We start from the raw sequence: 23,087 nt of genomic DNA on the forward strand, positions 1-23,087 counted from the left end.
TTCCCACCAGCAGTGGAGAAGGGTTCCTAGTTCTCCACAACCTTGCCAGCATTTGTTATTGGTTGATTTCTTAATGCTAGCCATTCTTACTGGGGTAAGGTAGAATATCTGTGTTGTTTTAATTTGCATTTCTCGAATGACTAATGAAGTTGAACATTTTCTCATATATTTATTTGCCATTTGTATCTCCTTGTCTGAGAAGTGTGTATTCATCTCCGCTGCCCATTTTTGGATTGGGTCTTTGAATTTGGAGGGGCTGATATTTTTTAATTCTTTATATGTTCTAGATAGAAGCCCTATGTCTGAGGGACAATCAGCTAAAATTTTTTCCAAGTTTGTGGGTTTTCTTTTTACTTTGCCGGTGATTTCTTTAGATGTGCAAAACCCTTTATTCTGTTAATCTAATGCTCTATCTTGATTATCAATGGTACCTGTTCACTGGTCCTGGTTTCTTGGAAATATTTTTAATGAATGCCTCCATTTTTATATTCAGTTTTGAAATTGAATCATTGTGATCAGTAGTAGTTTAAAGAAATGAGTACAGAGTAATCATCAGAAAAGAAGAAAATATTAAATAAAGTGTTGTTTCTTTATCCATTATCTTAGTATTAATTATTGGTGGTGTTGCTGGGTTGTTTTGTTTGTTTGTTTTTTAGTTTTTTGGTTTTTTGAAACAGGGTCTTGCTATATAGTTCTTGCTATGAACTCTATGTAGGCCACTCACTATGCTGGCCTTGAACTTCTGGAGATTCTCCTGCCTCAGCTTTATGAATTCTGGGATCTCAAATGTGTACCAACACACCTAGCTTGATAATTGGTTTTAAAACACAGCTTAGTTAATGTTGCTATGAAATAGACTCTTACGTAAGGCTAATTGGCTTCCAAGAGATTTGAATCCATGACCTTGTATTAATTATCCTACATTTGGACCCACTGGTCTAATATGCTCCAGCCACATGCAGTACATCTTCTTTGGAAGTGCTTATAATGAAAGGTAATTTTTACATTGTTTTGGAGGATTATTTGATAAATGTTAGTAGATGTCAACTTTCCTTGCATTAATTTATTAGAAGCAGTCACTGTCTAGTTTGTAATGTTTATCAAAAGTCTATATAATTTTTTAAAGTGTACTGTAACACTGTATAATCCTTAAAATTAATTAAAGCATATATAATCTTAACCAAACCATAAATATCTACTGACATGTATTGTTTCTGCTGCATTTTATTATAAGTATTTAAACTTGAATTATTTATATTTCAGGGACATGGACCCTCAGGTTCAGTAGGCCCTCCAGGCCCTCCTCCACCACCACCAATGCCAGGTGTTGGCCAAGCTCCACCACCACCTCCACCACCACCTCTACCTGGAGTTCCTCCTCCTCCACCACTTCCATTACATGGAGTGGGACCAGTACCACCACCACCACCACCACCACCTTTGTCTGGGGGGCCTCCTCTGCCACCACCGCTTGGAGGAGTTCCTCTTCCCCCAGGAGCACCACTTGATCTTCCCTATGGAATGAAGCAGAAAAAAATATATAAACCTGAAGTATCCATGAAGAGAATCAATTGGTCAAAGGTAATAACATAGCTACAGTTTTCTGACTTTGTCCAGCAATGGTAACCGCATTGCTCTGTTAGAATATTACCTAATATTTGAGATGCTGACTGCTGAACGTACTGCTTTCCTCTACAAGTTCACCATCAGTCCATGTTTCAGTTAACTATCTAGATAACCGGAAGCTCCCTGGATAGCTTGAAATTATAAGGCTTGCAAAAGCAATATTAAAGTGGTCTACTAAGTAAGGTTTGAATTTTATCAACGAATGAAAACCAGTTTTGATTCTTTTAGCACGGTTAAGCACTTTAACTCTCTTCAGTATTTGTATTATTATCTAGCCTTGCTGTCTTACTTTTTATTGCTCTTAAAATTTTTTTTTCAGTTTTAACTTTCATATTGTAGTTTAAATTAGGTGATTACATTCAGTAGTGATGTAACCTGATGATTTTTTTAATGTGATGAATGAAAATTCCTTCTTCTACATGTTATCATGCCTTATTTTTATTGTCACCAAATATGGTTTTTCTTTAAAAAGTTAAAAGATTTTCATAGTCCTCATTCCTGGGAATTTCTCTTCTAGTGAAAATATAGTTACCAATACTGAAGAACTTTAGAGTCATGTCACACTGGGTCTGTTTAACAAAATGGCTTGATCACAATGTTTTTAAAAATTGAGTATATACCTGTGTAAATGAGGTATATATGATTTGAGAAGGGGTTTTGGTTTGTTTGTGTTAGTGGTAAGTAAGGATTGTACCCAGTGCCTCATGGATACTAGTCAGGTGCTTTACTACTGAGCTACATCCCCAGACCAACAGCATAGGTATTTTTAATTAGGCACAGCCCATCAAAATATTGGACCAGTTATCTATGTTTGCAAATGTACTGACATGTTTGGTGTTTTATCACTCATTGCAATGGCACTTACATATCACCAAACATCATACGCTCCAAATGCACAATTCACATCTTGGATTTCAGTGTAGTAGTTAAGAAGACAATTCTCTGAACCAGACTGGGTTTATATCCCACCTTACCATTTACTCAGTTGGGGAGCTATTTAAACTGTACAGCACTCAGTTACATTGTCTTTAACAAAGAGATGATAATAAGCTCTGCATTAAAGGATTATAGTGAGAATTAGATGAGTAAATATATGCAAATCACTTAAACAGTACCTGATGCATAGTAGGAAGTATGTATTATTAGGTATTATTGGGTATTATTGTTCTTTGCCTTCAGTATCATCACAGAACACAGGAAATTCACTTTTCTGTGCCTCAAATTCCCTGTTTTCAAAAATCTAGGAGTAAGAAGAATGTATGTGAGTTCAAGAGGGATTTACTGTATTATTTTTAAGGTTATTTTCATCAGAAGATTTTTTTCCCTTTTTACTTCAAAGAAAAGAAAAATAGACAATAAGAACAATGGTATAAAATTGCACAACAAGATTGGAAAAGGTTTTTTTTTTTTAAATGTAATTTACTATATGGCCCATTGCTGTTGTTTACCTTTCCTCATACCAACAGAATTCTGAGGCTTTCCCAGTGAGTGTTTACCTTAAGACTGCTACTTTGAAAGATCCTAAAATTTATTTAGTGGATAGATGAATGAAAGAATTGTAATTCATCATTTGTGAAAGTGAAGTCTTTCAAAAAATAAATACTAAGTTATAATTTAGAAGTTTGCTTTTGTTATTTTTGTTTTAGATTGAGCCCAAAGAATTATCTGAGACCTGTTTCTGGTTAAAAGTGAAAGAAGACAAGTTTGAGAATCCAGATCTCTTTGCAAAATTGACCCTGAATTTTGCTACGCAGATAAAAGGTACTGTTTATTTTTTTTTTTAAAAGTATTAATCTCTGATTCTGATGTTTTAGAATTCAGTGCTTCATTGAAAATTTTAAAGGATGTGCCTATATATAATTTTCCCTGATACAGTGAAACACAGATAGATTAACATATTAACATTTTTTGCATGTGTTATTTTTCATCTTAAAATAGAGATATTATTTTCATTGTTTAATATGTGTGTTTTACTGTATATAAAATTATGAAATTTTAATTTTCACTGAGGAGCATAGGACATGGACTTGCTGATTCACCATTTAAGAGAAAATGACATAACAATTCTAACGACTCTGAAGTTTTCTCGAAATTGCAGCAAGATTAGTGCCATAGGGACTATATACAGTTTCCAACTACGCTTGTATTACTTACCAATTTGTTTTCTAGGCAGTTTTGTAGTTTTAATTATGAATATATTTTCTTGAATTAATATCAAAATCTGATACCCAATAAATCTGTTTACTGATTTTATAGTAGAATACCATGTTTTTGTTTAGATCCATAGTTTCTTAGGTATTTTACATGTAATTTTGATACTATGTTCAGGTAACTTTTCAATCTCATAATTAATCATTGTGGTTAATGCATTCTTGGTATTATATTTCAACATATTTATACATGTTTTATTAGCTATAGCAGAAGTGACTGTTCAATTAACCGTGGAATTTTTTTCTGTCTAAATCAGACTTTACAATTAAGAAATGAAAGTATTTTCTACTGTCACGCACTTGGACTTAGCACTTTTGCCACCTTTGCTTTGTCACAACATCCCCTAGAATGTGAATTTTGGAAAATAGAGAGGGGAGGCAATGAGAGAGAGATATGAAAAGTATTCCTTTTCAAACTGTTTAGCATATTTTGCATACTGAAAGTATTTGTGCAGTATTATGTCTTATAGACTGCAGTTAGCACATATAGAAATCTGGGGTGATTATACTATTTTGAATAATTTTGACTTTTTAAAAATTTGGTAATCTTCACAGTTAAATGGTTCTTCAGCAATCCAGAGATTAATATTTATTGTAATCCCTTTTTAAAACTGATAAATTTTATAACAGTGTGTTCATTCTTACAGCAAAGGATTCATGTAATAACTTTTTACAAAAGAAAGATACATGGTAAGAAAAAGAAAAGATCGAGTTCCCTTTTAGCCCCAGACTTACAACTTCTTCCACAGAGAAAGTTGTTGATTTCTCACATTGTCTCTTAGGAATATTCTATACCTCTAGAAGCATATTGTATGTATCATTTTTTTTTCTTTTATGCCATATTTTCTAAAAATTTCTTTAGTCTATTCCACATGAGATTGTATTTTGTGTTGTACTTTGTGTTTTGTTGTTTTAGATTTAAAATCTTTTAATTGAAGATACATTTTAGATACTTTGTCCCTGATGAATTACAGTAACTTTTTTCTTTGTCCTTTTTCCTATTATATTTCTTTTTTTTTTTTTTGCACTTAATGTACCTATTGGATTGTTCGTAGAAGTTCACTGTGCACTATTTAAGCTTGTGTGTCTGATTTACTTCACTTAACATTATGGTCTCAAGGTGCATCCATTTTCCTACAAACTTTTCTGCACACTTGTTTATCCTTCATTATGACAGAGTGGTACCTCATTGTGTATAAACACCACATTTTCTTCTTCCATTCCTCTGTTGATGGACATATAATTTGCTTCCAAGATTTGATTGTTGTTAATTGTGCTGATATAAATATGGATATACATATATCACCGTAGTATGATACCTATAACTCCTTTGGGAAGAACCCTAGGAAGGGAGTAGCCAGATCAAATGAAATTACTACTTTTAGTTTTATTTGAAGAATCTCCGTACTGATTTCAATAGTGACTATATCCGTTTCCACTCCCATCAACAGTGAAGGAGGGTTTCTTTTGCTCCATAGCATCTCAACTGTTTATTATTCGTTGATTTCTTGATGGTAGCCATTCTTTCTGGAGTGAGATGGAATCTTAGTATTGTTTTATTTTGTATTTCTGAAGTGACCAGTGATGTTGAACATTTTTCATGTATTTACTTGCCATTTGTATGTCACAAAGTTGATCTAAGTGTTGCCTTTAAGATTAGTACTGAGAATTATGCAACTATGTTGATATCAAGTGAATCAGCTACAGTGGTATCATCCAAGATGAATTAGATATTAACATACCATAAGAATGAATTATGTACCACACTTAAATCTAGAGAAGAAATCAGCAATTATAATGTAAACATTAAGTTACTCAGGTATTGACTAACTGCTTATATGTACTTAATATAATGATTATATCGTCACTAATGGTAGAGAAAAGTTCAACAGTAATTTTTAAAACATTAATTATGAAGAGAGTAACAAAGCTTTATGGTTAAACTGTTAAAGATACAGGGTTTAAAATGGGAATGCAAGAGGAAAACATGTATACCTTAAACTATTGTATGAGAAGGATGAGAGAGAAGTTGTACAAAGGATGTTATTGGGGAGTTGAAGGATGTTTATAGATTAGGTACAGGTAAGAGATTAACAACAAAAAAAAAAAGCCAAAACATGGAAGTAAAAGAAAAATAAATTACATAGAGCCTAAACACAAAGGAGATAATTACAGGGAGAAAATTAAAAGGGAGAAGAAGAAACAGTACAGGGAAAATAAAGAAATAAAAGCAATAAAAAGCAAGGCAGAAGGACAAAAGGACATATCCCAAGCTCCAAGAAACTGGTGAGGAAAAGAGGAAGTATGGAAAGAAGAAAAAAATGAAGAGCAAAAACAACCAAACAAAAACAAAACAAAACAACCAGCCAGAAAAACAAACAAAACAAAAAATTCTCTGTGATTTTGAAGATGTGGTTTTGTTCTGGGGTCTGTAGTTTCTGGGCAGTGTCTAATTCAAGATATGTCCTTGCTCATGCTAGTATCATGTTTCCTCCAAAATAAGACATAATGAGAAAATAATCACTCTTGAAAACTAGAGATAAAAATTGCCTATTTCAATTAGCCTATTTTTGCTTTACTTGCCATTACAGTGCAGCTACTGATGAAGAGAATAAAGGGGTATAATATTGTTCATGACACTGGCCATCACTATGATAATGGCCAGATCATGCTAATTTTCTTGTTTTGGGGAAGCATGGAAGATAAAGATTTTTATTATTTTTTGGGAAGCATGGAAGATAAAGAAGCCATCTACAGCCCAGATCTGTGCTGGATGCAGCACCAGCAAGCAAGGAGTGGGATTAGGGTAAGGTTGTCAGTTCTAAGACTTTCAGTTCCACAGCAAATCAGGCCAAGCATCGCCTCTGGAACTGGGTGTGTTTCCTGTGTTGTTTAGCTTAAACCCTTCAGCAAGTCTCTTGCTGGACTGAGCATGGCTCCTGGATCGTGGTTGTCTTCCATTGTTGTCCCTCACCCAGTCGTTGTAGGAAGCTAACCTTGGGAACCCTAAAATGAAGCCAACCTGTGGCTGCTCTGAGTTCTGGGCTCAGTGCACCATTCCTTGGAATGGCTTCTGACCACTCTCCTGGGATATGGCAGGCACTTGGAATGAAGTCACTCACCAGCTATTGCAGCAAACAGCATTCACTAATCTGTTGCACTGCTGTGTTTCTCCTGAAAGCTTTCAGAGTCTACTTTCTCTGTGTCTCTATAGATTCAATCTTCCTTTCTCTTCTGCGGTAAGCCAGGAGAAAGGGAGAAAGTGCAGACTGTCCCTTCCTTTTTCTACATTGTGTTCTGTCTCTTCCATTTTTCTGTAGGCTTCAGTTTTCCCATCAGATCCTTCCTGAGTCTTGTCACCTCTTTCACACTTCATTGCGTGGTGTGAGTTTCTCCCAGGGTCCTTCCTATATAGCTTGAAGCTGGGAGAAGTCACAGAACAGTGTGATTTAGCCCCTGGGGCATATCTCAGCAACACACACAAGATAAGAATAAGTTGTAGAGCCTTGCAAGTCCCAGATTTATAGAGTAAGCCAGCAAGCTAGAGACTCAGGCTTTCATGCATCAGTGATCAGTCAGGGTGATCGATTGGCAATATTCACTACTATGTTATTTACAAAGTGCTTGCAATTCTGTGATATGGATTTATCTTCATTTAGCCAGTCTCTCATTAAAGGATATTTAAATTAGATTCAATATTATACTGTTTCAAAAAATATTGTGGGAAATATATTTCTATGTCTGCCTTTGTGTGCGTATGTGAGAGTATCTGTAGAATAAATTCTAGAAGTAAAATACTTGCATAAATTTTCTATACTTAAAAATCTGAAGAATGAATTTGCTTTCTAAAATGTTTCTACAATGCTACCAGGAATGCATATAAATGTAGGTTGTACATCAATAATCTTAAATCTGAAATGTTCCAAAATCTGGAACTTTGAGCACCAGTACAAAGCCATAGTGAAAAATTCTACACTTGACCTCATGTCATAAACTACAGTTAAAACACAGAAGCCCTGAAAGTATTGTTTAAAATTATCTTCAGGTTACATGTGTAAGGTATTTGTGAAACATAAATTAATTTTTGGTTTAGACTTTTGACCCATCTTCAAGATATCTTATTGAGTATATGCTCATGTGCTATAATCTGGAAAAAAATTCCAAAATCTGAAACACTTTTGGATAAGTTCAAACACAGGTGCAAGCATTTTGGATAGGGAATGCTCAACCTGTATCTCCTTCTCCACATTCTCTACCTCTTAGAGGTGAAAATGGTTAATGGTTGGTATCATAATACTTACTTTTTAAATTAGGAATGAAGTTGAGGAGCTTTTCTTCTACCCATAGGCAGTGTTTATCTTCCTTTTTCTGTGAACTTCTTCTTCTAGTTCATGTCACATTATCTGTTGAGCTGCTACCCTTTTTGCTTTCTGATTTATTTGTATTTAGTACCACAAGTTTCAGATTTTATGACATTCTAGTCAGACTGGACATACAGAATGTAGGTACAGCCTCTTTATTTTACAAATGAAACTGATGTTAGAGATAGAGAGTTAAATATAAAACTAATTTCTGAATATCATTGCTAAGGATAGTATTGTATAGTAGAAAACACTGGAGGAAATAGTATTACATATTCTTGCATTGTGGTTATGATACTTGTCACTGCAGTGACTGCATGTTTGACTAAGATCAAGTGTAGTGTCTGTTCTTAGCAGTTTAAAATGACTATACTAATGTTCACTTAGTGCAATGAGAAATAAGGTTATCTATTTAAAGCACATAGCACAGTGTTTAGTGTCTAGCAGGCATTTAATAAATATTAATTAATTTTCCCCACTTCTTTGCCTGATGCTTTTTCCATGTACTTTGTTATTTTCATTTTGTTTTGTTGTAGTTTAGTTATTGACACTTTATAGAACTGTTAATTCAGAAAGAAAATTTCTTCTATCACTTGGTAGAGTTAATCAGTTACAATAGAAGTAATTTTTACCACCAAAACATAATTAAATCCATGTAAAACCAAAAGGCTCTCACTGCTGTGAATGCTGCATTTCTATTCCTCTTAAATTTAATTCTCCAAACTTTTCTTGTAGTATTATTCTTACTGTGCTTACTTTGAATATTTAAGTACAAAGTCATGGTATGGGGTACCTGTTAGTGCCATCACCTTTACTAAGATGATTTGTGAAGGGGAATTTAGGAAATCACTTAAGCATCACAGAATACTCTAGACATGCATAGAATAGCCCAAATAAATTTAATGATTCAAATCTGCCATTTTTGAATAATACTCAGTAACTATTGATTGATCTTCTTATCATAGCTGAGTTCCTTGTCACTGGCAGTACCTTGATACATAACTTTGCCAATAGTTGGTAAGCTTAGAAAGAAAGCAACAGGGGGCTCTTGGCTCCAACAAGCATAACTTCATTGCTGGCTTTCCTAGCTCTAGGGCACCACTTAGTTCTCCATTCTGATGCTCCGTGCAGCCCATTCAGCTGTATTCTGGAAGGAGCAACATACCCATTTTCTCTACGACCTATTTTCAAAACTCTTAGACTCAGTGCTCCAACACTTTTGAAAACTTCCTTCTAGACAAGTCCTTAATTTAGAAATGAGTTCTATTCAGGGACAATGTTCGTAAGTTAGATTCATACAAAAGTCCAACAAAGTGAGTCTTGTTTATCTTTGACACAGATACACAGTGTAAATCATAAGAAGAGAAACTCACACAAAAAAATGCTGTAATTATCGCACTGTACCGTAAGCACACAGCAGCGCAATTGTGACAATTGCTGATAGACATGTGAGCTACTTCAATGATTTGTTTACATCTGCAAAAGTCCCTCATGTGAGGTCCATTTGTATCTGCGAATGTTTGCAACTTGAATGTTCTTAAGTCACACACTTACTATATTGCAAGAGTGTTGGAGAGTTCATTACTCTTTTCTTGATACATCCACTGTAAAGTTAGTAGTCTATTTTCAAGAAAATATTTAAAACTTAGAATAGTTTAGAATTACTTAATGGAAATAAGTTTTAAAATACATTGCTTCTGATATCTATAATATTTTAATGTGTAAATATTTAGTATTTGAAAATTTGTAAATATTAGTATTTGTAAATATTTAGTATTTGAAAATTCATTAAGAAATGAATAGAGTACCAACTTTGTGTAAGTCACTATAGTAAATGGGGGGGAAAGAAATAATGTCTTATCCATGCACTAGAGAACTCATAATATTATGAGGGAGGTAGGTAGATTGACACTCTAATTAGTGAAGCTATAGTAAATACTAGAGAAGATATTTTTTAAAAGTCATGGGTAAAAAAAATTAAAATAGTAAATTTTACTAAGAAATTGGGAATCCCAGGGGTATTATTATTTGAGCCAAGCATTCCTATCTAATGAGAATTTCAGTAGTGAAAGAATGAAAGAAGGGATGCTAGGTAGAGAGTACCATTAGTAAAGTATTGAAAAACTTTAGAAATATTGAGCAAAGCAGAGTTTATTTGAGCAAAGAATGATTCATGAATTGTGTAGTAGCCAGAACCAGAAGAACTGTGGAGAACTTCACCCAGCAGTGTGAACAGTGAGCTTTTATAGGCTGAGTATAGAAACACAGAAATCAGTTCATTGGCTAGGGCTAGGTGTTTGCCTTATTTGTGTGTGGTCTGATCACTTGGCTCTCTGTCATTGATTGAACCTCGGTTCAGTTTTTTATTAAAAAAGAAATACTCTCACATTAGGGTTTGAGTTTTTAAGTTGGAACTCAAAGTTTATGGAAAGCTTAGGGCTATGGCCTATGGGAGAGAAGCACAAATTGTTGAAAGCACAGGCAGTGGTAAGTTGGATTAGGGTATACAGCAAAGGGACTCGGAGATGAAAGTGATAGGTTGAATTTATATGCTGAAGAAATTGGGCTTTATTCTATAAACATTAGGGAGGGACACAATAATTGGGTTATTAACCATAAAGCAGGCCTTTGGTAGACAGAGATAAGTGATAGGAATTTATAGATAGGTGAAGGATCATTAATTGTGAATAAATAGCAGTAGGCTAGGAAAGACAGGATAGTCTGACCAAGACAAATTCCTAATCTTCAGCTCTGAGGTCTCTTCAGGTTTTCAGATGACATGTTCTCATGGTTATGATAGTTAGGTTCTCCTTATAAACTATCACGGAATCACAACACAAAGTATATTTGGAATGCTCTCTGGATATGGATATGTATATATATTTCCATACCGATGTAGGGGCAGCTAGAGAAGAACTTGTTGATACTTTTGAATATCCATCATATGTGTAACTGTTGGAATTTGTATAGTGGGCATATGTTTTCTCATTATAGTTGATTATGCAATTTGATAATTGCAGAAATAAAACCATTAAGGTTACAGTGACAGTTATTTTACTTGAAAATCTATAGTAACTTATAGATAATAGTGTTATTATATAAGAATTAAAACCGTGATGGTGAATATTAACTAAATTTGAAATAATAATAAAATATGCAGCTTATAAGTGCTAATTCTAATTAGAATTTCTAGGGTTCTCTAGAGGCCTCAGTAAATACAAAGATAGCGTATTTGTGGAAGTTGTAATCAATTTCTTTGATTTTAATGTTACTTGGAGGAACTATAAGAAATAAACATTAAAGGTTAATAAAGTTTAGCTTCTTCAATAAATATATGAGGTTACTAAAGTTTAGCTTCTTCAATAATGTTTCTACAGTACATTTTAGCTTTAATAATAACAGAAATTGAGGTGCTATAAATATTTCACATGCATATAAATGTCATTTTTCAATACTTGAAATATTGGCCATAGCTTCCGGATTATGGTGGAACTGAGTTTGAAAGTGCATGTGTATAAAAGCATTTTTCCTCTAGGGTCATATTTTAAATTGCATTTTTCAGCTTTAGAATCAGCTGACTGCTTCTGAAGATACCCATCCTTTCATTGCTCATTGCAGTATTCTGTATTTAGTGAAGTAATGAAAAGACAAATGAATAGTACAATCTGAATGAACTCTGTCTTCATAGTATAGAAATTCTTCAAACTGACTTGAAAATAAGGAGAGGTTGGTCTCAAAGTATATATACCTTATAAGGTGGTGCTACAGTGCCCAGAGAGAGTCGGTGTTTTAAGAAATGATTTGTCACCTTAATGACAAAGCATGCATACTTCTGTTGTGCAAGCTTTAATACATAAGGGAACAAATAAGGAAGGTTTAAATCTTTCAGACATTAAACTCAAAACCACACTTACCTGTCTTAGTTTGTGTTGTTGCGATAAAATAATGTAAATTGAGTAGCTTATAAATGACAGAAATTTTTCTCATGGAGGTACAGGCTAGGAATTCTAAGATTAAGGTACTAGACATCATAGAGGCTGACTCTTGCCATGTCTTCACTTGGCAGAAGTTGTAAGGTAGCACTCAGAGGTCTCTTTTATAAGGGCTCTGCCCTCAAGATCTAATCACCTACCAAAGGGCACATGTAATACCATCACTCTGAGAGTTAGGTTTCAACACATAAAGTTTGTTTCATTAACTCATTCCTTCCTTCCTTCCTTCATTTATTTGTGTTTTTTGTTTTTTTTTTTTTTTGAGACAGGGTCTCTTTATGTGTTCCAGACCAGTCTTAAATTCACTATATAGCCCAGGCTGACCTTGAACTCAAGGTGATTCTCCTGCCTCAGCCTTCCATGTACTGAGATTACAAGCATGCCCCATCAACATATAAATTAGTGAAACATAAGTGTCCAGTCTATTGTACCTGTGAATAATTTTATCATTTTATTGTATGCATAACATTCTTGGAATTTCTGTAGGTAGACTCATTATTTTTGTCACCTTCCCAAAGCTTTTTTTCATTATGAACATTTTAAGTGTTTCATCCTAATGAAGATATAATATGTGCATTTCTAATTGTCATTTTCTACCATTTAAATAGTCATTTCTTATATATAAAACAGAAAGCAAGGAATTTTTGAGACAGAACCACGTTACTGTTTAATTATAAGTCACCAAGTTTGAGACAGAATACCGTCTGCCTTCTAAACAACAGGTTTCAAAATGGTTTCATCTGTACATATTGATGATGGTGTGGTTATTCTACTACTTTTACTATTAACACCAGCACTACAGTGACTACCTATAATAATTGTAATAATAATAGTAGGATATATTGCTCTGGCAATCATAATAACAGCACATATATTAAAAAGTAAAATTTTCTCCAAATCTGTGACATTTTAGGTCCATATTGTACTTAGTCCTGACATTAACCCTAGATACTTTTATTATTGTTATGTTTGAGAAGAAACTGAGGCTGTGAGAGATTGAGCAATGTTTCGGTTACATAACCAGTAAGTGACAACAATGCTTTTACACCCAGGTTTGCCCTTAATCATTTCTTTATGCTCTATCAAGGGGTTTAATGCCTTTTATGCTCTTGGTAGTTTGTGAATTTTGTTATATAGGTAACAGCCCTTTTTCATACAGTTAATGGTATAGTTTCATATATATTTTAATATCTCGTGAAACATGTAACCCTATTCCACTGGCATGGAAGACAGGTCTTCTGAGCTAAAACCAGAGATGCTGTTTGTTATCCCCTGAAGAGAATAATGTTATTCATTCTACAACTAAGACTTTTTAAAGTCATTTTCAGCATGGACATTGTCACTGGTAAAACAGTGCTGAGACTGGAGGTCTGGCTCCTCCGAAAATGAGTGAAGGAATGTGATTTTCAAATCATTAGGTATTTGATAATGGTACATTAAAGAAAGTGATGAAATACATTTTTATTTAAGCTCTTTTGAAGCTAGAGTCATAACTATACATTTCTTGTGTTATTTTAATATTACCCATTTGACCTGTGAGTTAGAGATACTGTCTATTTTCAGGGGTATAGCTCAGTGGTAGAGCATATGACTGCAGATTGTCTATTTCCATTTTTGGCTTCTAAACATATATATTAAGCAAAATGACAGGTTTATTTTTCACAGTAGTTGCAACCAACACAGATTTTCATTCATATTTGGAATCATTGTTCTAACTAAATTTATTTTATATTGACAAAATTATTTATGCTGAACTCCAGTGGAGGTTTTAAACATTGCTATATAAAATTAAAAAGGGTTATGGTTTGTTCTAAATGTATATTAGTGGCAATTAGACCAGTCCTAGACTATATCTTGCATGATATAAAAAAGAAGAAAAAGAGTCTTTCTGATTTATAAAACATATTTAAAAAATTTGAAATCTAGTTTTTTGAGGTATTATGTATAAATAATTCTATTAGTTATTTAGTTCTTTTGAGTGAAAGTAAATGTAACTCCCTTTTCTTTAATAGATTATTTAAAAAATATGTGATTATTTCTTAGTTTTCCTGAATCCTAAACTATGTTTATTTGTATATTAGTATATCATTAATATCAGTAATTGAAAGCAGTGTTTAACAGCTGGTAAGGTAGGTGAGTTGTTTGAGCTAAGTTTTGTTATTAGGTCCCCACTAAATTTTCTAAATGATCCCTCAGTCCAAAATTACAGTGTAAAAGTGCCTCATATTTCAATGCATGCTTCAAAGAGTACAAAACAGATTAGCACTTTGTGTATGACTATGTTAAAAGAATATTAACTTATTATTGTGGATAATATACCTATAAGTCTATCACAAATTACCCACAGGTTTACCAGATGAAAAGAACATACATTTAGGGGCTAGAGGTTTACTTAGTTGTAGAGCACTTGCTTAGCATGCTTGATTCCATGGATTGGATCCCCAGCACTGCAAAAAACAAACTCCCCAAAACACACACATTTCCTGACAATATCAAGCATCTTGGCAGATCACAGCTGAGCCTTGTGCTTCAAGTTTCCTTACAAGGCTACAGTTGAGGGGCTGTCAGAGTTGTGGCCTCATCTGAAGGCCTGGTTGGGAAATGCTTTATTTCTAAATTCCCCTACATGATTACTGGCAGGATTCAGTTTAGGGCTATTTTTCTTTTTTTTTGGTTTTTCTCTGGTACCGGGAACCGAACTCACGACCTTGCGCTTGCCAGGCAGGCGCTTTTGCTGCTGAGCTAAATCCCCAGCCCCTCAGTTTAGGGCTATTGAACCAACGGCTGCTGTTTCTTTTCTGGCTGTTGCCTAGAAGCTGCCCTCAATTGCTTGCATGTGGGCCTTTACATAGAGTACTGTAGAAAATGCGATTTAGTTCATCCAAAAAAAAGCAAGCTAAGAAGGGGTCCATAAGGAAGTCATAGTATTTTTTAATTTAAGATATCCCTAGCAGCAAGTAACTCGGTCCAGCCATCACACACACACTCACGTGTACATGCACACACACCCACACACTCAGACAGGGAAGAGGTCACTTGTGGGGATGAATACTAGAAGGCAGGGGTCACTTGGGAGCCATTTTCAAAGTTGCCTACTTCATGGATACATCATACAAAGGGTGACTGCAAAACACAGTATTTAAATTAAAAAAATTATTACAACAAAAGATACACTGGCAAGAACTATGGGACAAGTGTGTTTGAAATGAGGGGGATATTTGGAGGGTAATCAATGGCAACGTGTCTTCCATTGTAATACTTTTTAATTTAAACATTCAGTGTATTTTCTAACATACATTCTCAGTAAGTGGAGGTGCTGTGGCATGACTTTCATGGGCAAATTAAATAAAAAAATTTCTATTAGTCTCTCTGCCTTCAGTCCTTCTTTGTTGTGATCATGACACGCTTGTGTTGGGAGCATTTCACTGATCACTCATTATCCACATTCAATGGCCTTCTTGTTTTTCAAAGCCATTTACCTTTTTAGTCCCCCTACGTTGTACTTGGACTGAATGCTTTTGCATCTGGAACGAAAGTTTTTAAAAGAATCTTCAACTTGTCTCTGAACAAAGTTACCAGTACTGTACTTGGTTTCTAATTAGCTGGCACTTCCCTCAGAAAGCAGGGCTCACAATCAACTTACAAATGTTTCACTCACCTGTGTCCCCCTTTTAATACTTCTTGCAGTTAAGAAGATACATTACCATTATGTTTGCTGTACTTTTCCCAGCATATACCACTGCTTTTGATAAGTGTAAGTTAAAAAAAAAAACACAAAAAAGCGTTATAGTTATATTTATATTTAGTTTTATAGTACTTATTATGGCTTGCATCTAGATTTCCTTCCAAAGCCTTATAGAGTTATACGTGAGGATTTTTGGAGGTGGCTGTATCTAGGGTGTATGATGCTGGGATTAAGGATGTGATGCTGGCATTGATTCATGGTATGATGCTAGGATTAAGGATGCCCCACCCTGGATAGGATATAATAGAAAGAAAGAGGGCTGCTGCTGTCACTTGCTGCCTTCTGTCTTCTGCCTGCCATGAACTGTTTCTGCTCTGCCATGTTACCTTGCCTTGGAGCCAGATAACTATGAACTGAAATCTCTACAAACTGTTAGCCAGAATAAACCTTTCCTCCTTTAACTTTGGGTGTTGAATATTTTGTCTCAACAACAAGAAGTAGCTAAGACAGTATTTGGTACCAGAGAATTGGGGTCCTTGCTCTCACTGTACCTGACCATGTGGCTCAGGAGCCTTTGGGACTGGCTTGTGGGAAGAGTTTGGAATGGTTTGGAGATGCTTGCTGAAGAAGCAGCCCTGGAATGTGGTAAACCATACCACTAGATGGGAAATTCCGTTCAAAGCTCAGAAGACCAAAATGCTAATAGAAATGCTAACAGTAGACTAGGCTTGGGAGGTTTCTGCTGGGAAGAAGGACTGCATTGGCTGTTGGACTCCAGATGATGTGTGTTATAGATTCTCTGAAAGTCTGTCTGCATTTTGCTCATGTCCAGAGACTGCCTGAGACTGAGATAAAGCGTGGTGGACTAATTAATTTTTCAGAAGAAATGTAAAGAGAGTCTAATGTTGACAAGGTGGCATTGCTATTGTTGGGGGCTTTTAGCTGGATCTAGGTTGAGAATCAAGAGCAAAGAGCCAAGCAGAATGATTTAAGATGTTGTAAGTTTAGCCAGAAAGGAAGCTTCACTAAAGCTGTCGAGTGTAAAGATACAGCAGAGGAAAACTTGATTGCTGAGAAGGAACAGAACAATGGAAAAGATAACCTGAGGACATAAGAAGAAATTGTAAGACTCCACTCTTTGCAATCTCAAGGTTGCAAAGATGAAATGCTTTGCTCTGGGAAGAAAGCTCCAGAGAACTATGTTCCAAAATGGCAACAACACAGAGAATTTGTTCCTTGGAGTTGGATTCAGAGTGCTTGGTGAACCAGGTACTTGACTCCAACAGCCAACAGAGAAGGAAGCCTGGCTACTGCTTCAGGTTGTAGAATACCTTGGTGTCATCTACATGGTACTGGTTTTAGGTGCTTGCAGAATACTATCATTGTGGGGTCAGGTTGCTTTCCACCCAGATTTCAGAAGAAAGCCTGGGAGGTCAGACAGAGTGTCCCTGAGAGGGCAATGTATAAAGCTGTGAATGTGAAGCTGAAGGTTCAGTGGAGACCCTAGAAAGTTAGAGAAGCCAGGAATGTGGACAGTGTGGGGAAAGCTGCAAGGGAGTGAGTAAAACCAATCCACAAGAGAAGCTGTGAGAGCTGTAACCACATGCAGTGCCATAAGGGCAGAGCCATCCAAGACGTTTGGAGTTGACATGTTGCCACAGACTGCCTTGGATGATCAGTGTTGAACTATAGCACTTAATGTTTGCCCTGCTAGAGTTTGGACTTGCTTTAGTCCCATTCCTTTCTATCCCCCTCTTTGTACCTTTTGGAATGAAATGACTGCCTTGAGCCATTGTATGTTGGAAGTGTCTAACTTTCTTTTCATTGATACGGAGCTCGCAGCTAAGGGTTTGTCATAGATTCTCAGAGAAGACTTTAGAGTTGGACTTCTCAGCAGTGGTAAAACTGTTAAGACTTTGGAAACTCTTGGAGTTAGACTAAATACCTTTTGCATAAATGGATATGTATGAGTCTTTAGGGGACCACGGGTGGAATATGGCTTGTGTCTAGATATCCCCCACCAAAGCCTCCTGTGATCATACGTGGGAATTTTCAGAGGTGGTTGGATCTAGAGTGTGTGATGATGATATTGTGTCATGCTGGGATTAAGGGTATATGATTACTAAATTAATTCCACTGATTGATTTGGCATAGTTCTGGGTGTAGATAATGGTAAGGCCTACACTGAGTGTGAGTACTATTCACCTTAAGTGCATGTATTTTAGACAGAATATAAGGGACAGAAAGAGGGCTGCTGTTGTCCCTTGCTTCTTTGCTGTTTTACTGCCTTCTGCCTTCCATGAACTGTTTCTCTACAATGCCCCTCTGCCTTGCCATTCTGCCTTAGAACCAGCCAGCCATGAACTGAAACCTCTACAAACTGTGAGCTACAATAAAGCATTCCTCTTTTAACTTTGAGTGTTGAGTATTTTGTCTTAGCAATGAGAAAGGTAGCTAACACAGTACCAAAGTATATGTGGTACGTCCCATACTAGGACTCAGAATACTTACTTACATATTTAATAATTCAGTCAGTGATTGATACATATAAATATATATTGCATGAATGTATCTGTCTCTTTCCAATCCTTATTACTGACTGAATGTCAAATTTCTGCATAATTGAGTCTTTTGGGGTAGTTTGCTAATGTTAATCGGCACATTTGTTTTCCTTTGATTTAGTAATTCACTTTACTTGGGTGTGTTTTATTTTTATTCTCTTTTTTAAATTTGGATGTCTAAAAAAAATCTTGTTTTATCATCATCATTTTTATCATCTACTTTTTTAAGGATTTAAAATATGAAAGCTAGATTGCTTTTCAAAAATTGCTTGTATAAAAACAGTAGTTTTCCCGGTACTATTTGTTAAGGAAGCTGTCTTTCCTCCAGTGTATGACTTTGTTATGCCTAATACATGAGCAAAGAGATGGATGTATGATGCATTAGCATAACCCTAAATCTACAGGGCTGTATTTTTTTTTCAGGGCTGTATTTTTAAACACTATTGCATCTCTCTATACTGGAAATGTGCCCACCAAGGCTGTGCTATCACAAATATCACTTCAAGACCTTCGTATTTGTCCTGTAAGACAGTAGTAGGCTATTGCATATGAATTCTTCTCCTATGAATACTGGCTAACGTCTCCAACTCCCTAACTAGCCTGTGTAGGGTGTTACTGTAGGATATTAGGGCATTTCCATTAACTGGAACCAGTAAAAATACGCTCAAAAGAGAACTGATGAATCAGTTTGCCCTCTAAATAGTCTCAAGTATATTGAAACATTTCTTTCAGTATAAAACTAATCTAGAAAGAATAGCAAAATATTTAAGTTACTGACCTCTCTTTGTTAAATTCTCCATGCATATGTGGACTGTCTTTGGCTTATCGTGAACAAATAAATATAAATACTGGTTTTATATTTCTGTGCCTCCCTCCACTGTGTCCTCATGTCCCTTGCCATGTGTTGATATGGGCTTAAAGATTATAATTTGTATTGAAATTAATTTTATAGGTTCCTAAGCAAACTATGTGGTGCATTCAGATGGTAAATATAGGTATTGTGTATTGCCAATATTTTCTCAATTAGAATGTCTTGTGGGGGTTGACTGCATCTGGTTTCATGTGATAAGAAGAGACTGATAAACACGCAGTGTGTGAGGAACAGGGTTGTTTCCTTCCATGTAATTGCTTTTATTAGAAGGCAACAAAAGTAACTACTCTATAACGTGTGATGCTATTAGGGAATTTGTAATTTTCTTTGAAAAGAGAATTTGGTTTGATTAGGTATTTTTTGTTCAATTAACAGCAATAACAGAGATGCTGTCACTCCTGTCCTAGGCTTTGCTTACTGTTTATTCTTGCAGTATCAGTTCACATCCCTGCCAATCATTAGCATTTTCATTCTATTTCATATGCTTTTGTTCTATATTCTAACAATTTAAGAATTTTAATAATTGATTATATTATTAAATGTTAATGTATCTGCATGACAGAGCAGAATATGGTTCTAAAATCTTTGTGTTATTTTTTAGACATTCATTTTATTAATAATACAACTTGGCATTATACAATTTCTTAATCCATTTCAGATCATAAGCTGAGTACATACAAAGAGAATCATGGGAAATTTCTTAGATTTGAGACATGAGTCTAGCTTTTTATTTGTAGACTGCATCTCACTATGTAGGTGAGGTTGACGTTTAATTTGCTGTATAGCAATTTTTCTGCCTCAACCTTCCAAGTGTTGAGATCACAGTTATGCATGATCATGCCAGGTTTAGCCATTTTTAACAATATTTTAGATAAGCTATAATTTAGTTAAAGGATTCCTTAAGAGATTTTTTTACTCTTTATAAGAAGACTTACAGTCAGCCATTTCTTTGTCAAGGTCACTTATAAATTTGTCCTATGAAAGCAATGTTTTTTTGGTAGTGTGAGCTAGTAAAAGTTATTTGGTCTGCTAATATTGACTGTCATTATATAATGATGATATTACCCACTGTGATTAATAGGGCATGATGCTGTTTTGATTTCCAGTAGTAATGCTTTTTGAAACTCATCATGTTCATCTGTGTGTGCCCAATGATGTCTGTGACTAGTGAAATTTATGATTTACAAGTTACTACCAGGCAGTTTGTTCCCACGATGAAGAAGTAAGCATTGAATTTATGAACTTGTTCCTATTAGTGTGGTGTTGAAATCAGTTTTAACAACTGGCCCAGGTAGGTATATAATGATGACAAATATAACAGAAGTTGTCAAGTGTTTTAAGTAGCCTTTTCCGTAGTAGGTACAAACTTCATAATGTCACTTTCTATAATAGCAATGCCTGAGGGTACCTCATACTAAGCTTCATACTATTGGACTCTTAAATTGTTTCATATGGAAGAGCTCTGAGAGTGCTTTTTAAACTTAATATTTTCCCAGATCAAAGTATAACAATAATATAATTTATGGTTAATTGTTTTCCAAGATATAACTCTATATTTCCACTTAAGATTAGTAAGAGAGAGATAGTTAACTGGATATGGTGGTGTATTCCTGTAATCCCAACACTCTGGGAGGCTGATGTAGGAGGATCACAAATTTAGTATCATAACTCTCTCCAATTTCATCATGTTTTTGAAAATACCGTTATCAGTTTCCTTGGTGGGCAAAGTATAATTATACTTTGGTGTTTATATATTGTATAATATTTGACTGAGAATTATTACCAATACATTATATGAATTAGAATGGACTTCATCTAGAACACACTAAGTGGTTGTCTTAAGAGTTTACACTGATCTTTATGAATTTTACAAGTGGTTATAAATCTGTCGTTTCTTCTTTTATAATTTAGTTTTTATGTGATACATAATATATGCTTGCAGTTATGTCTTTTAATAGAGGGAAATAAATATATGGAACCTGGAGGTACATGTGCAAGGAAAAGGCAATTAAATGTTTTTCTAGTATTCTTTTTCTTATATTTTGATGTCTTTAGCTCAGACCTATTTATGTTGTCTTACATTAGGAGCAGGAAGTAAAAGCAGTGGTGAGGAAAGTCATCCTCTTGCCTGATGATTAGGGATTGTTTAGAGACCTTTTCAAAGATAATCTTAACCTTAGCGGAGAAAAAACAAAATAGACTTTCGGCCTTTGTGAAATTTGCTATATTGGTCCATTCTCCAGCCATGGTTTTCTTCTGAGCTTTATATTAGAGGAAATTATGTATCTACCCTTGAATTCCTTTAAGATCATAAGAATTACTATGTCCTCCTTTTCTTATTTGCTTATTCAAGAAATATGTACTGAATTTCTATCCTATGCCATACTCTACTATTTTTCACAGAATCCTTTTTACCCGATGAAGCCACAGAATGTTATTCTGAATTCTTAGTCTAAGAAGTGGAATTTGTTTGTCTTAGTTTGCTCAACCAGATTCTCTGTGTGCACATGATTCCCTGCTTACATAGATTAAAGATAAATATCTCTTCCTACTCAAAGAATTTCCTAGGTTCCAAATTATTATTTTTTTGTAAAGGTTGTTTAGACATATTTATATTGTTGTGTGTTAACTGAGCCTTGTCTACTAGGATGGTCAGTATTTTCCATAGACTTTGTACTTTGTTGTTTTCTTTCTCCCAGTTTTTATCTGCATCCTCTCATTGCTTCCTGAAACTCAGTGTGATTAAAAAGATCCAGGGAACCTAAGCATGGTAATCCAAGAGCTTGGGTAGGCTGAGGGAGGAGGATGTCAAGTCGAAGCCCAGTTTGGGCAGCTAAGTGAGATTCCCACTGCACAAAAAAATAGATAGAAGGAGAGATAGAGATAGAGACAGAGATAGAGACAGATAGATATAGATATAGATATAGATATAGATATAGATATAGATAGATATATCCTGCACATGTAGCCCAGGGCAAAGGCCCAGTATCTCAGGGTGATCCGTTTGGAGTGGGGGTAGGGGAACCAGTGAACTTTTGGGTTGATCTGTAGTTTAAAGTTTAGAAATGGGAGTGGAGAAGAAAACAATAAACAATAAAAACAAAAGTGAGAGGGTTGATAAAATCTATTAGGGCAATAAGTGTAATAAGTTTATCATGTCATTAGGTATTTGTTTTATAGACTTAGTGATTGAATTTTTGCTTGAGATCCTGCCTATATTTTCTCAGAAATGAGAGTTTCTTAATTTTTAAGAAATTATATAGTAAAGTCTTTTCCGGAAAGCATGAGTCCTTTAATAGCAATCAATAAATTCATTTTTCCTATATAGATGGAGCATCAACTCTGTGCCAAATGCTGGTCTCGGCATGTAGAATATAGCTGTGATTTAGGCAGGAATTATTTAAGTTTTTTTGTACAATTTACAGTCTAAGTAAAAGCATAATAACAAACATAATTAAAGTTTTAAGAGTGTCAGATATTCTAAGGAAGATAAAATATAGTAATATTATAGAAAAACTATTTAGATGGGGCATTTGGTGTGATGGTTGAATAATTTTAAAAATATATGAATAGCCAGGCACGGACTCTGGGAGATTGAGGTTGGAAGTTTACAAATTTTACCCCAGTCTGGGCGATTTAGCATGACCTTGTTTCAAAATTAAAGTAGAATAAAATAAAAGTACTGGAAATGTAGCTTAGTATGTAGTCCCTGGGCTCACTTTTCAGGATGGATGGACAGATGGACAGACAGTGAACAGACAGATGGATGGAGGGACAGAAG

General features: G+C 34.9%; 1 protein-coding gene across 2 annotated transcripts in view; it reads left to right on the forward strand.

Moving 5' to 3' along the window:
* Diaph2 (diaphanous-related formin 2) overlaps nt 1–23,087 on the forward strand; it is an 807,533-nt gene that overhangs the window by 247,530 nt on the left and 536,916 nt on the right. For both annotated transcript variants that reach the window (XM_013505853.1, XM_013505854.1), the window contains exons 17-18: nt 1,264–1,581; nt 3,273–3,387. In XM_013505853.1, the coding sequence (XP_013361307.1) occupies nt 1,264–1,581; nt 3,273–3,387 (433 nt within the window). The remainder of the gene's footprint in view (nt 1–1,263; nt 1,582–3,272; nt 3,388–23,087) is intronic.

The sequence above is a fragment of the Chinchilla lanigera genome, unplaced genomic scaffold (assembly GCF_000276665.1).
Source record: "Chinchilla lanigera isolate Chin_1 unplaced genomic scaffold, ChiLan1.0 scaffold00102, whole genome shotgun sequence".
NCBI lineage: Eukaryota > Metazoa > Chordata > Mammalia > Rodentia > Chinchillidae > Chinchilla > Chinchilla lanigera.